Source organism: Anser brachyrhynchus (assembly GCF_964034855.1).
Source record: "Anser brachyrhynchus genome assembly, chromosome: 1".
Taxonomy (NCBI): Eukaryota; Metazoa; Chordata; class Aves; order Anseriformes; family Anatidae; genus Anser; species Anser brachyrhynchus.
Genome location: NC_137694.1, coordinates 95,881,167 through 95,906,602, shown reverse-complemented (window position 1 = coordinate 95,906,602; position 25,436 = coordinate 95,881,167). Strand labels below are relative to the sequence as shown.

The window sequence follows — 25,436 nt, the reverse complement described above, 5'->3', positions numbered from 1 at the left end:
AAAATCTAGATCCTAAGACCTAGATCCTGCAGTCTTTTACCACCACATATTTAGCTAGTGCCACAGAGTGTACTGCAGGATTCTGGAAGTGTTTGCAAGATCAGGCACCAAACATCCAGGTTGGCTGAAGATTAGTAGTGACTACAGTTAATAAAATAACATTTGAAATATCGTGTAAACTACTGAAACTCCAGAGATATTTTAATTCTGTAGAACTCATGAAAGGTTGAAATTATTCACAATTCTTCATTGTTTTTCTTTGGATTTTTAATTAAAATGTGTTTCCCAAAAAGCAGAATCATGGCAAAGGAGAGAAATAACTATTATAATAATGACTTGGTAACTGTTTTAGTTCAAATACTTTAACAATTAAAAATAATCAGAAAAGGGTGGGGTTTTGTTCCAATATTGTTGTGGCTGTTAAATTATGAAGCCGTATTTCAATGAATAATGCTTTTATACTATGAAGCTTGGACAGTTTCAGAGACAGCGTGGTTTTTCCATGGTGTATGTCAAATTCTCCTGCTGAGCTGGGTCCAGTTATTCATAGGCAGGCATTGGGAGGACACTGGATCTATCCACTCGTAGGTAATAGGGCTACTAACATAACGAACACAGAGGTTAAAGATTTCCTTTAATATTAAATGATCTTTTTAGAGTGTCACCAAGACATCCTTGTAATGTGGTAAAGGAGCTTGCTTTGTCAGTATACCTGTTGAATAGTTTGTGGTGTCCAGGAGCATTTATTTAATCCAACACGAGAATACTAGGAGAAACTGAAATAGAACGGGTTCCCTACCCTGGAGTGAACTTTACTCTTGGTAAACTCTTGTAAATGCTAAAAAACTAGTCTAAAGAAAACTCTGCAATTTAAATAATTGAGAGTATTATTATGCATGCTTAAAATTATTTGCATACTTAAGTATGACTTCTCAGCAGATTGCAAGTTCAAACCTATATATTGAATTTTTTAAAAAGCACTTCTACAAAGTTAATGTGCAATAGTAAGGCATTTGTCTCTTGCTTTTCTGGTGTTAAGACCTCCAAATGGATAAGATGAATTTGACTACCTTGCAAATGCAGCTGTAATCTCAACAACTGTAAGATAACATTTCGTATGCTCATTAAGCAGATAACATAATTGTTTTGTCTGCAATTCTGCCAAAAGCAGTGGAATTTGCTTTCTGGAAAAAGAGTAAAATGAACTAATAATTCAGTGGATACTAGGAGAAATTCTGAACCTGAGTATGGATTTGAACTTGCTCACAAGTCTGTGAATGCTATTCTAGTAATAACTTGTCAGGTGTCTGCTAACAGCAGAAAGGAGATATGTTGCCCTTTGATGCACATATAGCTCTTGTATCAGCTTTGTGGGTGGGCCTTTGTATTTACTGTCACAGAACAAATCTAGTGCATGTGTGAGATTTAAAGAATTAACGTATAAGAAGTTGGAGGTGCCGTCAAAGATCTAATGTGTTAATACTGTGAAGAAATCAATAATTTGTCTACTTTAAATGCACCCTTTTTTTTTCTTCAAGTGCAGAAGAATTAACCTGCTCATGATAAACTCTTATTTCAATTACTGAACACACATAAGCAACTACAGAAACTGAAAAATCTCTTTCGTTCATTTAATATATCCCCTGTCACTGCAGGAATCTTATCCATAGTTCATTATCTGGTACCTTAGAGTCATACCATCATACCTCCGGCTGGAAGGGACCTTCAGGGGTTATCTACTTCAACCCTGTGCTCAAAATAGTTCTATCAGATCAGGTTGATCAGGGCCGTGTCCTGGAGAGCCCTGAACATCTACAAAGACTGGAGATTCTCCAGCTTCTTTGGGCAACCTATTCCAGTGTTTGGTCACCCTGATGGTATTTTTTCCCTGGGTATGGAATTTTTTACCTGGATATGGAATTTACCTTGCTGTAAATTGTGTCTGTTGCCATCACTGTGCCCCTCTGAGAATGGGCTAGCTCCATCTTCCAGTCCTGTCCTGCAGTCAGGTAGCTGTAGACAGCTACAAGGTCTCCCCCCTGCCTTCTCTTCTCCAAGCTGAAGATGTCCATCTCTCTCAGCCTGTTGATGTGCATCATGGTCTCTGATCAGTCCTTGACCATCCCAGAGGCCTTTTGAATTGACTCCCTCCAGTAAGTCAGCATTGTTCTTGTATGGGGGTAGCCCGTAACTGGACACAGTACCCACAGTCCTACAGGTGCTGAATAGAGGTGAAGGATTCCCTGGCTCTGCTGGCCCCTGGACCTCTTGCTAAAACACCTCATGATGCCATTGACTTTCTTCACTGCGAGGGCACACTGCTGCCTCGTATTCAAATCGTCCACTAGGACCCACAGGTCCTTTTCCTGCAGACTGGCTTCCAAACAGCCCCCAGCCTGTATTGTCGCATGGGGTATTTCTTTCCAGATGCAAGAGCTTGCACTTGCTCTTGTTGTATTACAGGAGTTTTGTCAGCGGGTTTCTCCAGACCGTGGGGTTTGCTCTGAATAGCAGCCCTGCCCTCCAGCTGAATTCAGCTTTTGAAATACAATAAAAGAATGTAAAAGCTAGAGAGCCACGGTGGGAAAGAAGCACAGTGCATCAGAAGCCTCTCAAGGGAAAAGAGAACCAGATGGAGATGATAGTTTCATTTACCTCTAGAACTTGTAATGGGAAGGAAACATTAAAGAAATACTCAGTTGGCTAAGCATTTTTCTCTCAGCATTAAGAAGTTAGTTTGATCTTCTGTCCTACCCTCTTGAAAAAAAAGATTTGTGCTGATTTCTTAATATTTGTTGGCAACTTGCCTTATGGTATTGATATTGCACGACACTGTATTTGTTTCCCATAACATTTTAATTCTGTATCTGTTTTGATCTGATGACAGGGACAGTTTTAAGTCACAAACTGAAATGGAGTCTTTATGTACATTTCTGTTTCCTCCAGAGGAGATGCCTGGGAGCTCTCACGACTGAAATATGAATTACACTGCAGCTGGTCTATTTAAACTCATTTTGTGCTGCAGTCTTCTTAGAAGAAGGAAGATTCTGAAAGCCAGGGAGACCATCTGGATTTGTCTATTCTTCTTCTTTTTCATAAAAAAGTGTATAGTAAGACAAGCCATCCAAACACTTGCATTGCTAATGGAATGATATTCCTAATTCGTTGGCTCCGCAGATTCCATAAATCTTTAAGGCTTTTAGAGTGGATACACTTTCATAGTTTGTCACCACTTCCATCAAGATGGTGTTCCCTTTGCAAAATACCCGTCCTAGGGCTCCAGATAAACCATTTGTGGTGAGGGAGTGTGGCTTTGGGACAGACTGCTCAGATAGATTAAGCAAATTCAGCCTCTGGCTGCTTTAGAAACTGTTTCAGGTTTTCACACCCGTTTTAGAAATCAAGCCTCTCAAGGATCCAGATACTCTTTTCACAGGAACAAATAAAAACCTTTAGGACACTCAAATCAGGTTAGGAAAATACCACACACAGCCTTTACAACAGAAAATAACACAGGAGAAAACCTGTATCATGTCCACCAGAGACTATTATTGATTTATGGGTAGGATGTTCAGACGCTCCTGTTAATGCATGGCACTATTAAGCCACAAATTATTCAAGGGGTGATTTTTCCAGTATACAAGTACCGCTAATGATTAGTGATGTTAGGAATGTGGTCTCTGTAGTGCAGAAAGGATGTTATTGTAGTGATATAACTGCTGCACGTGACCTGTGGTACGAACCTCTGTGTCTAGTGAATGGAAGACAAAGGAACACATATAAATGACTTTCAATTCATCTTCCGTTATGTGTTGCGGGATGTCTTGGTGATTATTACATCCTGCAGGCTGACTTAAAACAGCCTCATCTCAGATATTCTTCCATTGACTGCTTTCATTGGTATTTCTTCGTGTGTGGCTATAAAGGTATGAACAGGAGAAAAATACAAAACTTAAAAATTGAATCAAGGCAGGCTAGATAGTGCCTTGCATGCCTCTTTGTGGAAAACCAAACCAAACCAAACCTTTTACAACCCTGAGCATTGCCTTGAACATCTTTTAATTTTCAAGTTCTTGATAAGGAATGAAAATCTTATAGCAATTGGTGAACATCATTTATGAGGATGCGGAGAACGCTTGCTTTCTTAGGGCACCTTTTACAGTGAAACCACTGGAGCTGGCCACCACCATGGCTTGGGGCTGGCTTGCAACAAGCCTTTCACAGCAGAAAGCACGGACGGTGGTGTTCGTGGGCCAGTCTTTGAAAGCTGTGGAGGTGTATCCATGCATAAGGACAATGGTAGTGCAGGGGTGATCTTCTGCGCCTACCAGTGCTTTGGGTGCTTTTTTGTCCCCTTAAATATGCTTTCATGAATACCTAGGGCAACCAGTACCAACTATTGTAAGTCCCTCCAAATGTGCTACTTTGCTTTCTTGAAACACTTGAAAGTTATTATTTTAAGTTTCTATTCCTCACGGGTGAGTTTAGCCTTCTACACCAAGCCTCTCCGATTGCCCGCTGTAAACGTTCAAAAGGCAGACGACAAATAAGCACCGGAATCGCAAAGTCTGGAGGCTTCTTAGCCAATCTCCTGCTTTCATAGAGCTGGGACCATGTTTGTGAGCAGGGAGCGGTGACCACTTTATCCTCCTCCGCTCGCAATACTCGTGTCTCCGCGAAGTTTTAGTTTCCCTCGCTCCTTCGGGGGGGGAAAAAAAAATAAATCAGGAGCTACTCGGTGAACTTGCAGAGGGGCACGGCGGAGGCACGCCGAGAGCCTCGGGGCTCGCCGAGCCCCGTCCCCGCGCTGCCCTCGGGGCCTGCTGCCGGGGCCTGCTGCGGGGGCTCGGCGGCCCCGGGGCCGTGCGGCGGGGGCGGCAGGAAGCGGGGAGCCCCGCCGCCACCGGGGGGCCCCGCCGCGCTCCCGGAAGCGCTTGGGCCGGCCGCAGGGGGCGGGCGGCGGCGGCGCTCGCTCGGCCGTCGGCGGCCGCGGGGCGCAGGGGCAGAGACGCGGCCCCGGCCCGGCCCGGCCCGGCCCGCCATGCCCTCGGAGCGCCGGGCACGCCGCGGGGCATGGTGAGCCCGGGGCGGCCGCTCCCCGCGGGGACCCGGCAGGCGGCCTCGCTGCTCCGCCTCGGCTTCTTCCTTCTCCTCCTCGTCCTCCTCCTCGTCCCGCTGCCGGGCGCCGAGGCGCAGAAAGGTGGGTGCGGGGGGCAGGAACCCGCCTGGGCCGCGGGGGGTGCCCCCGGCTGCGGCTGCGGCGTGGCGGGCCCCGGGTCTTCGCCCAGCCGCGGTCCCAGCCCCGAGGGAGGCTGCAGGGAGGCTCTGCCTGCTCTGAAAAGCCACTTGTACGCGCCCAGGGAGGTGTAGGAGCGAGCCCGGGGTGAGGGGGAGGAATGTGGGGTAGAGAGGGTTGCTCGTTGGCTTTTTTGTTTGGTTAGATGGGTCGGTGAGGTCTCTCCTCCTCGGGTGGAATCGGCTTCAGCACAGCGAAAATTACCGGGCGAGATGTGGTCACTGCCTGGCAGGAGATCGGAGGGTGGGACACTGACTGTCACTGATCGGATGCCTGGGAGAAAGTGATGGGAATGAACGTTTTGACGGCAGCTTGAAACTTTCGTTTCTGTGAATACGGGAGCTGAGAAAAGAAACGTTACAGTTTTCAGCTCCGCTTGCTTCTTGCATTGGTGTGGCTTCATTTGGAAACTCAGCTCTGTTTTCACAAAACTTTCTCTTTCTGAACCTCTCAAAGAGAGATGGAAATATATGTGAGTGTTGCAAATGCTGCATTTAAAGGCACAAAGGGAATCGGAAATATACGCTGTGTACTGTTAATCATACATTTTAACTAGATTCTTGAATGGGAAATGGTTAGAGAAGTGTGCACACAGCAGACTAGTCCATTGTCTCATCTTTTTATCTTACTTCAGCCTATACACATACGAATCTAACACTAGAAAGCATTAGGCATTGTTTTGTTTTGTTTTGGTGCTGGAGGAAGAGAAGATCTATTTGTTTTTGAGAGGAAATTGAGCGATTTGAACATTTTGTCTTTTCTGTGTGAGTCCAGCTGCAAGGCAAGGTGTTGGTTTATGCTGTTGGAGCATCATGTGCTCTTGGACACGTGCTGCAAATACTTGTGCTGACCTGACACTTGTCTGACCTTTTGGTGAGCAGACTGAGTTTGTTATTCCAGGAGAAAACTGAAATAACTGGGGTGGGGGGTGAGGCATAGCTTTCTTACAGATCACTAAGTTGAATTGGCTCAGTGAGTGGTCAGGAGTGTTCTAGAGGGGGTGGTACTGTGCAGCAAGAAGTGGGGCTGCATGGGCAGCAGGCGTTTAGATACTCTGTTCATGTTACCTTTTTGTACTCAGAGAAACCACTGATGAGCTCCTAACCTGAATTTCAATTTACAGCATCCCATCTCCCTAGTTAATGCTTACAGTTGGCTCAGAAGTTTTGCTTTTAACAGGGCGGGGAACCTCTTTATTGACAAGCTTCATTTTATTTTGTAACAAGTGGTTAGGGTCTCCACTGTTACTGAATACAGTGCCCTTTATAGTGAGAAAATGTTGAAATTTCCAAAAAAATTCTGCTTGCTAGCAACTGTTTCCTTGTCAAAATATTTTCATTTCTCTAATTTCAGAGGAGGTTGAGGAGTCCATATCATAGAATTATAGAATCATTCAGGTTGGAAAAGACTTCTAAGATCATCCGGTCCAACCTTTAACCTAGCACTGCCAAGCCCGCCATTAAACCATGTCACTAAGTTCTACATCTGCATGTTTTCTGAAGACCTCCAGGGATGGTGACTCAACCACTTCCCTGGGCAGCCTGTTCTAATGCCTCACAACCCTTTCAGTGAAGAAATTTCTCCTAATATCCAACCTAAACCTCCCCTGGCATGACTTGAGGCCATTTCCTCTTGTCTTATCACTTGGTGCTTGGGAAAAGAGACTAATCCGCACCTCGCTACAACCTCCTTGAAGGTAGTTATAGAGCAGTATTGTGTGTCTTCAAGTGCTGGCATAGTTCTAATTTGGTGTTTGAGTCCCGTATGGAAATGAAACTGTCTTTCTCATGAAGGGTCTGAATAAATCTAAATTACTGTATAAAATATGTGCATGGACTTCTAAGAGAATATTTTGGTTGTAAAGGAAAGTACCCAAGGCTTAGGAAATCCCACAGAGTTGCGTTTAAGCTCTTTTAGAAAAATACAGTAAGTAATGTTATGGAGGAACCTAGCCTGACTCATTACGTTAGGGAGGCTGATCCTCTGTTAATAAGCAACTGTTCATTTTCTTTCTCACTGTTCAGCAGCTCTAAGCCTCACATAATATATGGTATTTAGTTCTTATTCTGAAGGCAGAATGTCTTTGTTTCTCACATGCTTTTCTGGAGAGCACCTCACTAGTATCAACTGATGTAAAAATACGTTATTGGTTGATGTGAAACTTACTTGAATGTTGGGTCAAGTGTTCTCCTCTTCCTCCCCTTCCAGCCTAGCTAGGGAATCAAAGCTAGGAATGAAAAAGTGCAGGTTATTTTCAGGTAATTTTTCAGTGAACAGGCTTTTCGCGTAGTAGCCTGCTGCGTTATCTTGCAGGATTAGAGCGGTGGTTTTTTTTTTTTCTTTTTCTTTTTTCTTTTTTTTTTCTCCAGTCTGTCACATTGAAAATCATTCAGTAATTCAGCATTCTTTGGGACAGGGTTCTGAACAGTGTCTCGCTGTCTTGGAAAATAAGAGCATTTTGTGTGAGGTTTAACATATTTGGAAACACTGAAAAAAGTTCAACAGAGTAGTGCCCCGTACTGCATGTGATACACACTCATGCATCAAGGACCATCTAGGTGCCTGCTGTGCAAGTCACCTCTTGTGATTTTTGAAACAATGTTGTGGTGGCTCTAGCTCCTGGTTGCAGGGAAACTGCTTTAAGCTCTTTTCTAGTATAATTTAACTTGTTTTTCATGTTTTTCATTTCAGTTGTTTTTCAGCAGTGAATGAAAGCAAGCCGGCACCATATAAGCTTCCTGCTCTTTGTAGATTGCATTTTGAAAACTAGTGCTCTTTACAGATGTTCAGCTATTGACATAAATCCAGCATGGCCTGTTTGTTAGTTAAACTTAACTGTTTTTTGGGAGTGTAGAGAAACATAAAACAGCTAGAAAAGAAACGGTTGCTTATTTTTCATCCAAATTGAAGTTAAGTAATGACTCAGTTATTCTGAAGGTACAAAGATTGTAAGGCACATGAGCTTTGTTATCACGCCACAGTTTGGTAGTCATCTATTGGTGTTCCTAGTGAATATGGATTTGCATACAAAACTGGAATAAGCCCTTAAGTTACAAATAAACTTTAGATGCTGAAGCTGATAGCTGTGATTTGAAGCAGATTTGTTTGCAACTTTTTCTTTGAAAGATTAAAACTTAGTATGCTTGTTTCTGAATGTGATTCACGTGTTTTGCTCTACCAGCCTGTAAGAATGTTATTTCATTATGGAGCCTCCCACAGGAAAGTGATTTGTCACTAGCTTGAAAAATGTCTGCTTCAGTGTAGCAAAGCGAAATTGTTTTGCAGTGTGTAGTGCTGTGTTACCATGATCTGAAACATTAAGAGAAAGAAGGAATGACTCTGTGCATTGAGCCTAGTGAAACAGTTTTCCATGTCCTTGTGTCTTGTGATTAAACTGCAGTATTCGTGAATCCACTGGCTGTTCCCCATACCTCTCTGGTGCCTCTCTGTCTGTCCTCCCCATCTCTGCAGTGCTGCTCTCACCTCTGCTTGCCCGTCCAGCAGGGCAATAGATAACTGTGGCTTTGACTGGGCTCAGCCAGAGTTGGAGTTAAATCTGTCCTGTTTGGTGACTAAGAAAACCTTCCAGTAGTGAACTTCATACCTGAAAGGATATAACAATGTCCTCCAGCTATAAATCTGGAAAACAGGTGGCCTGATTTGGGGAGTTGGAAGCAGACAAAGAGAAAGTGGCTGTAGACACATATCCATTAGCTGGGCAAGATGGAGAGACAGGGAGACAGGCTGTAGCATCTCCCTAGATGTCTTGGAAGAGGAGATTTCCTTCTGTAACAGGGGACTGAGGAGGGCTCCAGCCACCAGCATAGCCTATTGCTAGTGTCTTCTTCCTGCTGCTTTTGCAGAGAGCTGTCTCCTTGCTCTTCGTATCCATAGTCCTTGGCTGGGAGGGGAGGAGGAGGATTACAGACAAACCGTAAGGGATTATTTTGATTACAGTGACCCCCAGCTCTTTGGATGAAAGATTTATTATCCTTCAAATTAACATTAGAGTAAGTCTTTCATGATGGAGAGGGCAGTGATCTATTGAACTACTTACTGCTTGTTAATAGGAGAGTTTCACTTAAGAACGCAGAGTGCTGTGAGGATGCAATAGTACAGAGTGCTGACTCTTGAGGATTGATTCAGGGGTTGGTGCTGTGTATGCAGGAGTGCTGAGGCAAATCCCCTTTGTCCTGGTGGCAAGACATACAGGAGAATTTTTCAAGACCAGGCCATAAAGTTCTGGCAGGCTTAGCTGATGTGTCTACTGATTCAGGTTTTCTGATGCTCTTTTCCTCTTCCTAGCGTTGCAGCTTGGAGATAGATGTGGTGAGGAGGAGTGCCCCAGAGAATTGTGTGGAGGAGTGCTGTTCATGAGGGGGAGTGATCTGGTATTGGAACTATGGACCTAAACATGGTGATTTTTTTTGTTGTTGTTCCTTTTGAAATCAAGAATCTCAGCAAAGTTATTTTTCCTTCTCCAGTTACTGAGATTTATTTGAAGTGGTTAAGTTGGTCTGGTGGGCAGAAGGTACGTGCATACATGTGTTCTGCAGCTCCATGCTTCCTGGGAGGTTGCCGTGCAGTAGTGATTCTGTTCAGCCCAGCTCATCTCCAGAGGCCTGTTGAGGTCATGCTGGTATTGCCTGCTCCTCTTCAAAGAATGCAGGAACCACCATTTTGTGTAAACAGTCTTAGACTTCTCATACTCAATCCCAGAATGTATCACGTTTTGCTTTGGATTCAAGCAGCATGATGCGCACAGTTTTATATATAAATGTGTGTGTGTGTGCATACACAACTTCAAAAATCAAGTCTCTGAGTTAGGGTTAAAAAGGTAATATTGTAAATGTTCGTTCAGAAGCTTGCATATTGTTACTGTGTGCATCTTAAGCCAGTGATCTTCTGGCAGAGTAGTACAGACTTTAGGAAAACTGTTTTCCTGCTACTGGAAGGAGATGGTGATGTTTAGCTTTCAAGATTTGGAGAAACTTTTTCTTATGTTACTTGCATAAGCAAAATAATTTGTCTCTTTTTCTGAAGTTCTGCCATGTATTTTTTACTCCAAGAAATGATGCGTTAGGTTTTTAATCTAATTACTGCTGTTCTGTATAGTTTCAGTCATCAGCTAGTTAAGTGTTGCCTCACATCCCTCAGTTTAGCTCATAATCATCAATATCAATGTAATCCTTTGCTCATTGGAATTGCTGCTCAGCGTATCGACCACTGCTTCTATGTTGGTTTCTTTACCATACTTTGAAAGGTTTTTAAATACACTGTTGCATGTCACCTCCACCCCATTAGCTGTGCACTGCACTGTGGGGAAGCAGTCAGTGAATTTGTTTTGTAGGCAAAGGGTTTTCCTCTCCTCCTGCAATTCCTAATGAGTTGCTTTTAGATTAATTCAGTCAAATATAATTGAATGTTAGTAGTCTTTTTTCTTTTTTTTCTCCTTCCTCCGTTCCTTCCTCACAGCAGCATAGCTGAAACCATTGTCCAAGCCTAGACTATAGATTTATTACAGAAGTGACGCTATTGGGGTGGGTGGGTGGAGCAGTAATATTAATTAAAAAGGTTGCATTAAATTGGATCTGCAACATTTTCAGAGCTGGTTTTTACAGAGTGGTGGGTTAGTGTTTGTGAAGCCTGTTCATTAACATGATAACTGTGAAGGCGAAGATTGTTGGTAACTTCGTGTTAGGCTTTTCATTATTTGTGATAAAGGGCTTGAGCTGTACTACTGATATTTTATTTGAGATCTTTTTTCCTTTGTATTTGCATAACTTTTGTGTAATTTGAGTTAAAAGTAGCACTTTAATTTGTGAGATTGATTTGACATTTGAACTACAAAACCATATTGGTTTTGAAAATGGCTTTTCTCTGATGAATCTTTTATGCAGTGTTTGTGAAAGAAAACAAACCCAGCTCTTAGGTGAGGAAGAAGCATTTAACCTAGACTGTTTCTTTCGAGGCATTTGCGGTCTTCCCCTGTGTGATCACTTAGTTTCCCATGGTACATCTTTGAAAGAGCAGTAAAAAGAAAACACTCCTTTATGATTGTTAAACTCTTCAAAAATGAATTTAAGGTGGACTTAGTTTGTACCTATTTAACTACTGGTATCTCTCTTTTGAAATATGTTGGGTCTTGGAATTGATACATGGGCACTTGATAGTGCTTCTGGGAGATCCTGACATTTGGATGCTTACTGCTGGCATTTCACACAAAATCTCTACTTTTGTGATTGTCAGTTCTGTTTTGGTTAGACAGTTTCTTTTTTTCAGTGCAAATACTGGAATAAAAATAATTAACCATGAGTTTGCAGTCTGTGAGGCTTAGGCCAGCAAACCGTTGATGGGTGCTAAAGCTCAGTCGTTAGTTACTCCTCAGACTTTGGTGAGACTAATTGCACCCTGGAAATCAAGTGCATGAGTGCTGATCTTTGACAGTAAGTGACAATTCATACTCTTAAATATTTCCTTGTGAGCTTGCAGTGAGTCTGTGATTTTAGTTGACCTCTCTAGGTACAAAACAACTGACATACGTTTACAATAAAAGTGTATAATATCATAGTGAGTGCATGAGCCACTAGAAGCACAATAATTTTTGGCAGCTATGGGTAATTGCTTTAACAAGGATATTTAATAAAAGGATATTTAATAAAAATCCTTTTGAAGAAAAATGATTGCTTGAAACAGAATGTGTGTAAATGGGGGCTCAGTATGTGCCCGTCACATGTTCACTTTTAATTTTTGCTAACATGAAGATATTTTGTCCAGTTCAATGGTCTGCGTGTAAGATAGGTGTTTTGCATTTTGACTCCTACATTCATCATTTTCTCAGATTTGACTGCTTAAGAACGAACCTCTGTTCTTAGCAATTTACTGAAAATACTAAGTTTTAAGTTTTCAACTGAATGAACTTCTGTTAACAGAAATTTCATGCATCTTGTTTTTTGAAGGGCAACAGAATCAGGGAAGTTCCAGTTCTGTACCATTGCTATGATAGTGTACATAGCTGTTGCATTAGTGAATGTTTTTGTGTAAGTTGAGTAAAGTTTATGAACTTAGTTTTGTCATTCTTGGCAATTCTAGTATAGGATAATAAGGAATTCACCCATATGCTGTGATGTAGTTGTATTTTTTTAAGAGTAACTTAGAAAAATGTTTGATTTTATTTCCCCCCAAGTGTTTAAAGCATTCTAGCTTCAGAAATAGTCAAAAATGATCTTTCTCAAGGTACCTTTAAATCAAATCTGAAAACTTTCTGGAAAGTTAAACTTAATGCAGCATCCTAAATTTGTTTTTGTTAGAATCATGACAACACAACTATATGGAGCCGTGTTATACAAGAAATCATATTTTAAAGGGCCCTCCTGGTCTTTAATGCTGCAAATCCATTTTTCTGTAAAATGACCCATTACTTAGGGTCCAAGAGGTTCAAACTTGATACCTTTTTCTGTTTCTTTTTGATAAGTAAAGTCTGGAGGGTTTTGTTTGTTTTCTTTTAAAAAGTATGTCTTCCATGCTTTCTTTACGCTGGTTTGTCTTTCATTGACAAGACTGTATTACAACATCAGCTTTGTTAATTGCCATTAAAAAAAAAAAAGAGAGAGACAAAATCAGATCTTTTCAGATTTTTTTTCTGTCCTGTGGATATCTTTGTTTTGTACATTTTTCATTGCTCAGTAAAAGTTTAAAGTAAGTGTATTGTGTTTTAACATTCCTACACTCTTTATAATGTAAAAACTCAGTTCAGATCCAGCAAGATCGTTGGAATAGTATCCATCAGAATGATAATCCTGCCAGCTACTGATCTTTGGGTCATCAGCCTTGCTGAAAACGGATGTGTTGTGTCTGCAGCCACGTAGATTCTCTTTTTTAATTTTTCTCCCTCACAGCAGTTCCTCTGCTAGAGCCATTTCTCTAAGGAATATGCTGATTTTCTTGGTTCTGTACCTGAAGTGCTGTGGGAGATAGCTATTTGATATATTTATGAGAAATATTGCTAGTGGTATAAAAAGGAACTTGAAAAGCTTGATGTGCTTCAGTAAATTGTTGTGAGCAGATAACTCATCTTGCAGTTTGAAAAAAGGTGTTGGTTTAAAAGCTTCACGGAGTGATGCTGTCAGTCATATCGTGCAGACACTGTCGATCTTGGTCTGACATTTAAACAAAGTTTTTAAATATTCTGGATTTGCAAAAGGTTAATTATTTTTATCCCTAAATGTCATTTTCTCCTTTTATTCAGTGATGCATGTGTGGTTTTCCTAGACTTATATTTGGCAGTCCTAGGCCCTCTGCCACCTGCCATATTACTTAATGTTGCTTCACCACGTAGGCAGAATCCTTTCAGGTCTCTAAACTGCTGTTTCTCGCAGTAGAAATAGTAGCTGCTGCAATGTCCAGTTGCAGATTTTGAATTTGAGTGGCATAGAAATGCTGAACTATTCTGGCAGTTTTGTCACAGTTCCCATTATACGTCCTATCTTTGCGCTGTTGGTTTTATATTGAGGTGGAACTAAAGTGCCATGTTAATTAGATTTGGGTTGTATAGCTGCTTGGATATAATTCTTTTTTCTTTTTTTTTTTTTTTATAGACAACCCCACAGGGATAAGGCAGGTGAAAGATTCTCAGCATCTTCAATGGAAGGAAGGTGGATTAGGAAAACAGTAGAAACAGATGAATGACAGTGGTGCAGTTTCACTTGGTCACTTCTCAGAGCTAAGAGATTGTGACTCTGAAAGAACAGCTGGTTGCAGTGATCCAGCCTGTATCTGAAACGTGTTGTGCACTTCATTTGCCAACAGGTCCACAATGGTTTTCATAGCTGGCAGCTGTTATGTTGTCAGCAGGACTGTAGCCTGATAAATCTTTATCCGGTTATTTTAGCATTGCTCCAAAATGAGTAAGGTGTGGGGAAAACATTGTGTGTTAGAAGGAAGCCAGTGGCACTTAATTTTGTGAGTTTTACGAAACCCCGAATGAAATTATCTGTTAATTGCTATTTGTATGCTGTTATTGGAATGTGGTATCACAAGGGTGGAAAGAATTAAATTTTATGCTTTTAAACACAGGTGAAGTCCAGCGGTAATCAGATTTTTCTTTTCCTTGGGTAAATTTGAAAGTGATAGATAAAGCATTTTCATTACTTTATATTTTCATTTTTAAAGAGCTGTTTTCTAGGCCTTCAGTTCTATAACACAAGGCATCCTTTTCTTCCTGATGTGAAGCAAAGGTAAGGGGCAAGTTGGTGCAGCTGCTAGGTGCAAATGATTCCAACTTGTGTTTTTTGTTATTGTTTGTTTGTTCAGTTTTGGTTTTTGAAAGAAGCATCTAGATGCTCCACTCTTTGTTCAAGTACCCAAGCCATCGGCTTCCTTCCTGCAATCTTCTCTTGGGCCATGGTAGCCAAACGTGATTTTTACCAGTTGCCGCTGGTTTCTCACCCTCTCCTCCCTGTCCCTAGCTCCCATCCTCTCCATTGTGCAGGCTCCAGCAGTTGTGAGACCCCCATTGGCCCATACCTTTTGCCCTTACTCAGCAAAAGACAAATAGGGGTGTATCCAGAGCGTAAAACTGCTAGGGTACAGCAAGCACCAGCTGTTTGTAAAGGCCACCATGGTGTTTGCCATTGTGGACCCGCAGTGTAGGCTGCGTGATCTCATTTATGGACTAGTAACAGAAGAGAGGAAAAGATGATTGGGGTATTAGTTTAACATGTGTATTACCAGTGTGATTGGAGAAGTTTTTGCTGCTTTGTTGAAATACATAAGGCTTGTGAAATTTCGTTCGGTCCTGGCATGATGAGGCTTTTGAGGACCTAAAAGGATCTGAAGCCTATTCTGACCTTGACTGCTGCTGCTGCTTGTCTGGTTTTGTGTGACCGTCTATGAGTTCTTTTTCATTTCCTTCATCAGCTGTGTTTTGCTGTGTTGCACTTAGTGCACTGAAGCACAGCAGCGTTTATTTTTATGAACGTGTTGGTGCAGATGCTAAGTAAATGATACGTCTTGGGAAGCAGGCAGGCTGCGTGTGCCAGACAAAAGATGACACACAACGTGAACCGTCCCTTTGATTCAGCATGGGTAGTAGGTCTGGAGGGCTTCTGCAACATGCGTCATTGAACACAAAGAGCTGTTACAGACTGCTCATGTAAATCACTTTTCCCCATGGCTAGCCTGCCTTTATAGGCTGCTTTTTCTCGGGTACTATTTAAGCAAATCATAACTGTCCGTGTAGACTTATTCACGTTGTTTCCCTGACATCAGTAAGGAAAAGCTCTGCGACACAGTCTTAGACAGTGGATCTTTCTTTTCTGTTCTTTTGAAGTAGTCGCTTTGGTTAGTACATTGTAGCAGAGGAAGCAAACGTCTTACCTGCTCTTAGGAGGCAATAATTTAAGATAATTTGTTTTAAAATGTTACCATATTTTGGATGTTAAATTTAGCAAGGCTAAGTGTTATGCTTTTGTGTGAAACTCAGTGACTGAAAGCTAAGACTGCATTTCCAGAGATGGTGATTGAAAAGCTCCATGTATAGATAAAAATAATGAAGTGCTAAGAATCACGAGCCCAGTATGTGGCTAGTGTTGTAAATGAAAGCAGTAAAGTTTTGTTGTAATGCCATTTTAAATGTTGTGCTTTTGCTATAAGAGCAAGTATCTTCCTTTGCCTCACTGCAGTACTGAGCTGAAAACATTTTGAAAGGCAAAATACTGTGTTTTACCTTCTGTCCTGTTTCCATCTTTGTTACACCTCAACCCATAATTTCATTACCATTTTAAGGCTGCCCCACAGCAAGTAAATCAACTGAAGCTGAGACAGTAATCCAGCCAGCCCTCCTTCCCTTGCTGAAAAGAAATGCTGTGCTGTGGCAGTGGGTAGGGGCACTGGTTTGTCTTCAGCCGTCTCAGTCCTTCAAACCAGTGCACCACTTCTGTGAGTGATCCTTCCCGGGGAGGGATGGTTTCTGCGTTTCTGGTTGATATTCAGTGGAGTTTAAAATGCCAACACAGGCTGGCAGTGCTGGGGAAAAAAGCAGTTGCTGGTGTTTCCCTGCCGTTATGCTCTCCCATCCGTCTGTCAGAAAAATCACTGCTGCATTTGTGCTGTAAAATAAACAGCAGGATTGCTCTAGGTTAAACCTAACAGCTCTTTTTATCTCAAGTCCCTGTTTTGGTTTACCATATGGCTCCGGAAGTGTTTACCTCCAGTACCAGGAAGGGTGTGAGAACAAGTGGCCAAAAGCGAGGGACAGACAAGGCTTGCTTTTGTTCACGGCTGCGCTAATTTAAAGCACCTTCAGGTGTTACTGAGCTACGGCCCCACTTGTGGAGGTGTGGGGGAATTTTATGTTGTGAAACATCTGTAGTGGGATGAAATGCTCCAAACAGTATGGTACTGAGGCAAATAAATATCGTAAAGATGAAGGTGGACTGTGTGCTTGGTAGCTTGTTAAGAACATTAATTCTGACAGAGGGGCAGATTCCCGCCTGAAGAACATAGTTCTGGGGATTTGTGTGGAAACAACAAGGAGTTTGGATGACAGAAATGAGGGCATTTACCTAAATACCTTGAAAAGCTATTTAGAATTTGAGGTCTCTATGGCCTTCATTCTTCAGTGTTTCTTAATCATGGAACTGTTTTGCAGGTTGTGTGTACTTTCTTGTCTGCACTGAGAAAAGCAAGAGGTAGATGCGGCGTCTTTTAGTGATGCTGATAAAGAGCAGGGAAATACAGTGTACAGGAGCTAAACAGAAGAGGAGGGATTAGTGCAGTGTATCAGGGAGCTCCGCTGTATGTGGAGCTAAAATGAATGCTTTAAAATGTATTATTGCTTATATGACTAATAGGTTCGGTTCTACCATTGCTTAGTTAAGAAAGATTCAATTAAATCCTGTAGGTAGTCATAAATTTACAGAAAATCATAGCTTATGTATGCAAAATCTCCTCAGGAAATCCACTGGTTAAATAGAGTCTGTTCAAGTGGCTGGTGCCACGTGTTAAAATTGAGATCAGTGTTTTGATCTGCATCAGTTATGCTTTATAGACTTTAATTTTAAACTGTCTGATCTCTTTATTTTATCATTCCCTCTTCTCCAAGTAAGGAATCAGAAAGCATTCTCAAGTTTTAAAGATTAATTTTTACCATGTTTTGAAAGGGAGAAACAAGATCAACAGCAGCCAATCTTGGGGAAAAAGTTCTGATTATTTTTCTTAGTAGTTGAAGTCAATTAATCTCTTTAATGGATATTACTAAAGGATTTAGCACCCACTCCTACATGTGCAGTATCCTCTCATTTTGTTAAATTTCACATTGTCTTCTTATCTACTGAATTTTGCCGTGTTTATGTTTGTTCAAGTTCTGTATTTTGTTGATGCAAAGAACTTGGATATGGGAAATTATGTTAAATCATCTGCATGATTGCATCAGACATCAGCGTGCTATATAGCCTGGGGGTCATGTGTAATCCATCAGGATAATTCATCCAGACTGCATTCGAAGGCGCCTCTGGAAGAGATGAATGGTTCTCCTGACGACATCAGTCTGCTCTCCTCTACCGGCTTCATAAGAGGCACCCGTGTTCCTAAGACAGCTCGCTGAAGAACTGGGGTTACTCAGTTTGCTGTGAACCTGGTCCTCAGGGCACATGAAATTCATTGCACATGTGCAGACCTTCCAGCAAGTGTCAGGTGTGATGTGTACGTGCAAATGATTTGGTGAAGAGCTCGGTCAGTTCTGCCTCTACAGTAGGTCTGTTGTGTGATGGAGAGGGCTGAAAGAAGGCAAAGGAGTCATTCAGCTGTGTACTGGTAGCTGGTAACAGAAGTTGTCATCTCATTCAAGAGTAACTGATTTAGGACTTGACATCTGTCTCTTATGTGTACTCTGATGTTCCACTCTCATACATGCAGATTAACCAAAACAAAAGATTCTGTGGTAGTTAATTAATGGCTTCCAAATGAATGAAGAAGCTAATGCTACTGTATGTTGTGCAGAGAATTGTGCTTTCTCTTTTTCTTGGGGAAACTGCTGAGTATTGCAGATTGTTCTCCCGATAAAAGATGTGTACATCTCTGGGGATGATCAGTGGTGTTTATACAACTTGAGCAGAAATGATGAAGCGCCATTTAGATAGAAAACCTCAAGAACTATCCTTTTAGAACCAATAAAATAAAGCGAGGCTTCGTTGTTCTGTGGGTTTCACTGCAAGTAGAATTTTAGAAATTTCCAAATAGCTCCTGAGTGATGATTCTGCCCTTGGCAGACTATAAGTGCGTGCCAGACACTCAGTGATAAATCTTTAACTTCTTCAGGCATGAAGTCTGCTATCACTAACTGAAGTGAAACAAAACAAAATGAGATCTAAAATACCCATCCAGAACGAGCTATTTTTAAAAAGTGGCATCATTGTAAGGTGATGCTGTAGATGCACTACAGCACAAGTATTTTTCCTTTCCAGCACAATTTGACAGCAGGTTCTTTAAAGTGGATAGATTATAGGAGGATTTTGCCTTGCATGTTTTCTTTCGATAAAGCCTACAACGAAAGGAAGATCTGAGATTTATCTTTCCATCAAATCATGTTTCTGGAGTTTAGCTTTTTTTTTTTTTTCCATCAGAAAGGCATGCCTTGTTCATTGTTACAAATGCAGTGCTGGTATTGTTCTGTGCTTGAGACAGCTGAACAGCAAGCTAGCAAAGAGAATGGTAAAAATGCGTGTTAGAAGTGCTCTTTGCTACTTTTAATTGGACAAATTCACGGTTTAAATACAGTTTGGGTCAAAGACCCAAGCTCTTCTTTGTCTTTGACTTCCAGCAACCTAGGCTGAAGAAGCAAAGTGTAGGGGAGAATCATGTATGTCACTGGAATTCCTAGTTTTCAGAAATAGCATATGTGGCACTACTGCATTGCAATAATAGGCCCATTGAAATGAGAAATAATAACCAAGTATTGTAGATCTCAAAACCACTTCTATTTTCCTTATGGTGCGATCAGAGCAATCTATCTGCTTGGACAGGTCAAAGATACTATGATTTGATGTTCAAAAGGTGACTTTATTAGCATATCTGCATATTTTAAATCCATAAATGACTAAACAGTTGTTCACACCTGTGACAACAGGAAAAGCACAGAACTGGTTGACTGGCTCATTGCTTTTATTTAAGACATAACCTAAAACTCATTGATGTTTACATTGAAAATTAACTTCATATTTTTGCAATATAAATGTCTGTTTTGAAATACTAGCCACAAATATCACCATGAATAGAAGACCTAGTATCTATTTGTCATTATTATTGTTGTTCATATAATACGTTTCACGTGTTTTGTAATGTGTGTGAGTACTTGCTTGTGAAAAGCTAGTTTACCAGCAAAGGAGTCAGTGCTTGTGTTTTGTTTTGTTTTGTTTTGTTTTTGACTGATAAGTATACTGTGAATAATGAGTTTGATGACCAAAGTTTTAGTAACTAATAAACCAACACCATGCAAGTTTTAAATGATAAATCTCTCACTTTTAGGTTTATAACATGCTTTTGGAAAGAAACCAGTATTAAAATGATAAGCAAATTGTACTATTTAAGCTACCTATTTGGTAACATTGGACAATTATGTATTCATGTATTAGAGTAAAAGTCTAGGAAAGTAAAATATGTGCTTTCTGTTTATTTTTGTAACGGGAAGTGTAAATTAAGTAGAGTGTAATAATCAGCTATCACTCAAATGGGAGTAGCATTTGTCATGGGATGGACCAGTGTTTTATAGCAACTTGCTAAAGTTGGACAAATTAAAACATGTCTAAAAACCAGCTTTACAGATAGAATTTTTGATTTTACTGAAGCAGATATCCCAGTTACCTTTCCCAAAAGAAGATGCATCTTTTTTCATTCAAGACTGCTAGGAAGAAAGCTTGCATCTGTTCATAATTCTCTACATAACAGCAGCGGTTTAGATTTTGGAACCATAGGACTGTCTGTAAAGTGCTCAGTTTGTGAAGAAAACAGATTTTGTCACTGAAAATCAGGTGCTTTTGCAAACAGATTAATGAGATTTGTTTGATTGAGCTTTTCTTCCATGCCACTTCAGTGTGTTGAACTCCTGCTCTTAATGATTTCTGATCCTTTCAGGATCCTGAAAGGTCCTGATTGCTTTTGGGTTAACATGTACAGATCTCTTTCAAAAGATCTCTGGACTTTGTAGTGTCAAATTCTGAAAGTGATAATGCTGTTCCCGGCTTAGACATTCATGTGACCAAATTCAGTAAATAGGCTTTTGAGGCTCTGGTGCTAATGGTACAGTGATTTATAAAGAGCCAGTGACGGTAGATGTTACTTAAAGTACGTTCCTATTTCCAGAACAACTCACAGATTCTTACGCTAGTCCTGTACTATATACTGGGGTCAGTTCACATTATGCTGTTGAGTAAATAGATTTATGTTTGCTTTTCATCATTTGATTTTAAGAAATCATAATTTGTACAAGTCATCTCTAATATTGTTACTGCCGTTTAATATTAATGCTCTAATGTTAAGTTGAGGGCCTCATGTTGGAGTTAGAAATTAACTTGTTATACAAATCTCAGAAGAATTAAGCATGTTCCCTAAGGAGTGGGTTTGAATTAATTACAGTATTAAAATTGTTTTAAAGTAGAAAACAATGCACTAGCAGTTTGATGATGTTCAGACCTGGCAGTTATTTTCAGTAGAGTTTTTGCTGTCCCTTGTCTTTCCAATTCTGTTCTTTCTCATTGTGTTATGGATACAGTAACAACAGAGAAATGATGTGCTTTTATTTTATTAGTGGGTTTCTACCTCCTTTCTCCTTTTTGGAACCTGTTTTCTACTGTATATAGGTGTTGAGGGAACACAAAATAGCAAGGACACTTTCTGTACTTTCAGGACGATTTTTAAAGTCATTGTGGACAAACTTTTATCTAGTTGAGGAAGTTGTAGAACCCCTCTGGTCACAAATGATGAGAAGTTAAAACACTAGCCAATGTTAGTTCAAAGGTATTGTGTCACGATTGCTCTTCCTTCTGTACATGACTTACCTTCGAGTGTTTTTTTTTTCCAACATGATTAGTAAGGTTTAAAAAAACAAACAACACACTTTTGCGTTTTGTTTTGTTTTGTTTTAAATTTGTGCCACAGCAGAAGATAACTAAATGACCAGTGAAGCTTTAAAGTTGGATGCAATGTAGCTAACTCATTTTTGTTCTTTTGTAGGTGATGGATGTGGACACACCGTTCTGGGCCCTGAAAGTGGAACTCTTGCTTCGATAAACTACCCACAGACCTCTCCCAATAGTACAGTCTGTGAATGGGAAATTCGTGTAAAGCCTGGGCAGCGAGTTCAGCTCAAATTTGGTGATTTTGATATTGATGACTCAGATTCTTGTCATTCCAGTTACTTGAGAGTTCACAATGGGATTGGCTCCACCAGGACAGAGATAGGTAACAGCTTTTATTTTTGGTATTGAAAAGCTATTGTCTTTTATAGGACTTGGCACATAGTTTTAGTACTTTTGTAGCTCTTAATTTTTCTTTCCTAGCCTGCTCTGAGCATAGAGTAACTATGAGGTTTATGGTATTATTTAAGTTATTTTTTGTAGCCCTGGAAAACTGTTCTAATTCAATTGGTTTTTGGTTAGGGTGAGACCTTGCCTGAATATAAGCATTCAGTGCTTTCTAAGTGGATTTCGACTCTTAGAAGAAGTGATGAAAAGAAGGAGGTGTTTATTATGTACAGAAATCTTAAATTAGGTAAAAGAAGGAATTTTAGGAATTCTATAGTTAGAGTTGTGTTTTTACTGAGCTTCATATCAAGGAAACTGCAAAATATAATGGAGTGCTGTGTTATACCCTACCACAGCAGAAAAACAGCCATCAGGGACTAGTTTTAATAACTTTACTACTAATAGTACCTCTAGAAAAGACAGCTTAGGAAAGACCTGTTTTCTATACAGGTCTTCAATACGGGCAGGGAGTACAGATGAAACTGTAATTATATAAAAATCAAAGTGGTAAACAAAACAGTAGTCCGATAGTCCCTTTCTCAGGTGATGTGCTCCTTTCAAGGATGCTTACTATTGTTGCTCAGCAGGTAAGGTTTCTGGAATGCCACAGTGTTAATCTAATTATTCTTTAGTAACTGCATTTTGTTTACTGTATTATTAAAGTGTATGTATATCTTTGTCTTGCCACAATTCCTAGAACCTAAAAATGTACTGAAAAAATGTTGAATTATAATGACAACAGAACAATCTGTATTTTGTTTGTATATACAACTGTGCTAAATGCAACACAGATCCTATAACAGTCTTTGATTCTTCAGGCTATTGAAAGAGACTCTACTGTAAATTTTTTTTTCTCAGACATTTCCCAGTAGCTTGCAAAGTGGACAAGAGACTCCACCAAGTTCTTGTAAGCAGTGAAGAGGTAGTTGCAAAATTATGAGCATCTTTATTAAAAAAAAAAAAAAAGGAAAGAAAAAAAAACCCTGCCTTTTTATACTGAGGAAGTTCTTGTCTGAGCTCTTCATCTCAGTGGTAATAAAGGATGTCAAGCTTCGATAATTATGTATTTCAAATATCTTCCGATAGGAAGGCGTCCATAGTTTAATTTGCTCTCTTTTAAGAGGACAAATTGAATTTCATTATTATAAGGTGGTTATTTTCAAATAGTGTGAAATTATCATCCACATCAAGGTATATGTAAGGTTTTAAGACCCTTCTTGTTATTATGCATAAAACTCAAAATGAATTGTCATTTTTCCTTCACTAAAATTAGTTGCTATTATGCAGAGTCATTTTATTTTGTTTCCTAAATCAGTAATCTGGAGAGAGAGAGAGACTTACTTCACCGAGATTGTTTTAGTTGTACTCAAATACTAATCCCACTCAACTGAGTCTTTTTATAAAGAGGCTAGTAGAATGTTAGCTTTGTTAACCCTCTTTTCTAACTGTTACCTTGGTAAGCATGTGTGAAAATAAGTCTGTGCTTGGAGTGGTTGAGCCAGACTTGGTCTAAAATAGAAAGCACCGAAGTCCTTAAATGGCAAGGAACGTCTAGTTCTGATAACTCTATTATTCACTTTTACAAGTGACGTAATGGGTTCAAGTAAATTTTCTACTTCATTTGTTTCTCTTGACTTTCAGCTGTTCCCAGCTGGTGTAGTAATACAGTATGTCAAGCAAATGTGTGTGTTGTTCTGCTCCTGATAAATTAAATCACAGAGCGATCAGTGATATTAACACTGGCAGATACAGATGGTACAGTTTCTTAAATATTCATATTTGAAGCAGTAAACAGTGGAGAGACTAAACAGTGATTTGAATTTGGAAGGAATTAATCTTCTGAATTTATCTTAAGTTCTTAATTTTCTTGCATTCAGCACTGCTAATATAGTCTAGTATTGAAATAATTGCATTACATAAAATGTGAAATTCAATGATACCTATTTTAACTCAAAATTAATTTAAAAATTGTCTGATTTAGATTCAAAATTGAATTGTTACTGGGTTAGTTCATTGATAAGGAGAGAAGGTGTCTCCTGAAGCTCTTAATGTTTCGATCTCACTCTAAGCCTTTTGAATATTTATCAGTAAGTCAACAGATTGAAATATTTGGTGTTAGGTTTGTCAGTAGTTTCAGTAAGATTTAGAGGTGTTCTGTGTTAAGTTTCATTGCAATCCAGCCAGTATGTATTTATACTTAGATGTATTTATTTAATATATTTTATGTAAGGCCACATCTGTAGGAGCAAAGAATGTAAACTACTGTGGGAATTCCCCTTGTGCTGTAATGCTGCTGTACAAAAGCACTTTGGATCCTTCAGTGCATAAATACAGACAAATCGGTAATACTACATCTTCTGTTCATACCATTGACAGTTATCACCGCAGTCACGTTTTGTCCATTTCTGGTACCAACTCTTTAAAAAGTCTGCTAAAAATCTGGAAGGAGGCCAGAGAAGAGCTGGGGAAATGATTTATAGTCTCAAAAGTATGTCTTGCAATGAATCATAAGGTGCATCCATCTACAGTTTGTCAAAGGCTGTATCTCCATGGTATGAGCAGCACTGGATAGTTTATCCAGGCTAGATTTACATGTCTTGCTGTGTGTGTTTGCCCAAAGAAGAGGTTAAATGGTGTCTGTCTTGAGAAGAGTCTCTTGCTGGTCAGCTGTGTAACAAGATCCAGAAGCTGAAAACAGGGTGAGGGGGGTGGAGGGTGTAGTTGGAAAAATAATGCAGTTCATCATAATGAATGCAATTAATCACTGAAACATAGCTTAGGGCAAAATATAGGGTCAGTGGGGAGCCTTGGTAAAAGGGGACTTATTTTCATAACTTTTGCTGATGACCAGCGTAAGTAGTGAATTGAAGTAAGATTACATTGCATGTGATTTTATACATTTCATTAAAGTATTGTAAGATCTATTTTCTGTTTTTCATCAGAAAAAAACACGTGCTTTATATGAAAAATATCAGAATAAGAAAAATTTAGGAAGCTCTGAAGAGTGACAGGAACTTGTGTTTCTATTTTTTAAATGTTTGAGATTGCAGTTCTCTTTTTAAAGAAATTTGACATACCTTTTAAAAAATTATATTTGATCAGAAACAGGGCCGTGTTATTCCAACCCCTCTTCCTTAGTACTGTAATTTTCCTTTAGTTGAGAAGGTAATCTGGCTTCTTTTTTTTTTTTTTTTTTTTGCTATTTTACAATATGATAACATACTTATCAAGAAGACAAATAAATGAATGGTAAACTGAAACATGCGGTGTCATCTGTTGTTGGTGATTATCCACTTTTAATATTCTGCAGAGAATATAGGGTCAGAGGCTGTTTATAACATTGATTGTCTAAGGGTGCTTGTAGAACAGAAGATTTTTTTTTTTCTTAACTAGTTAATAAACTGGTCAGTATTTTATTAAAGTTTCTAGTTAGTAGGGCTGGAGAATTCCATACTGATTTGAATCTGTTTAATAGCCATTCATCCAGGTAAGTTCAAGTCATTTGGTAGTAATTCTAGGACTTTATAGGCAAATATTGTCAATACCTGCCGACTCCAGCTTCTCAGTCTAAAACGTGATATTTCTATTCTGTATTGCAAGAGAGAAGTACCCAGATCCAGAGG

At 39.8% G+C, this 25,436-nt stretch overlaps 1 protein-coding gene across 2 annotated transcripts in view; it reads left to right on the top strand.

The window, feature by feature from the left end:
- Nucleotides 1-4,946: 4,946 nt before the first annotated feature.
- The window catches only part of DCBLD2 (discoidin, CUB and LCCL domain containing 2), a 44,918-nt gene continuing 24,428 nt past the window's right edge, over nt 4,947-25,436 (top strand). Inside the window, exons 1-2 of one of the 2 annotated variants that reach the window (XM_080565484.1) lie at nt 4,947-5,200; nt 21,524-21,751. In XM_080565484.1, the coding sequence (XP_080421610.1) occupies nt 5,074-5,200; nt 21,524-21,751 (355 nt within the window). In that variant the 5' untranslated portion in view covers nt 4,947-5,073. Of the gene's footprint in view, nt 5,201-5,295; nt 9,714-21,523; nt 21,752-25,436 lie in introns of those variants that run through there. The other variant, XM_080565485.1, reaches the window with a different exon arrangement.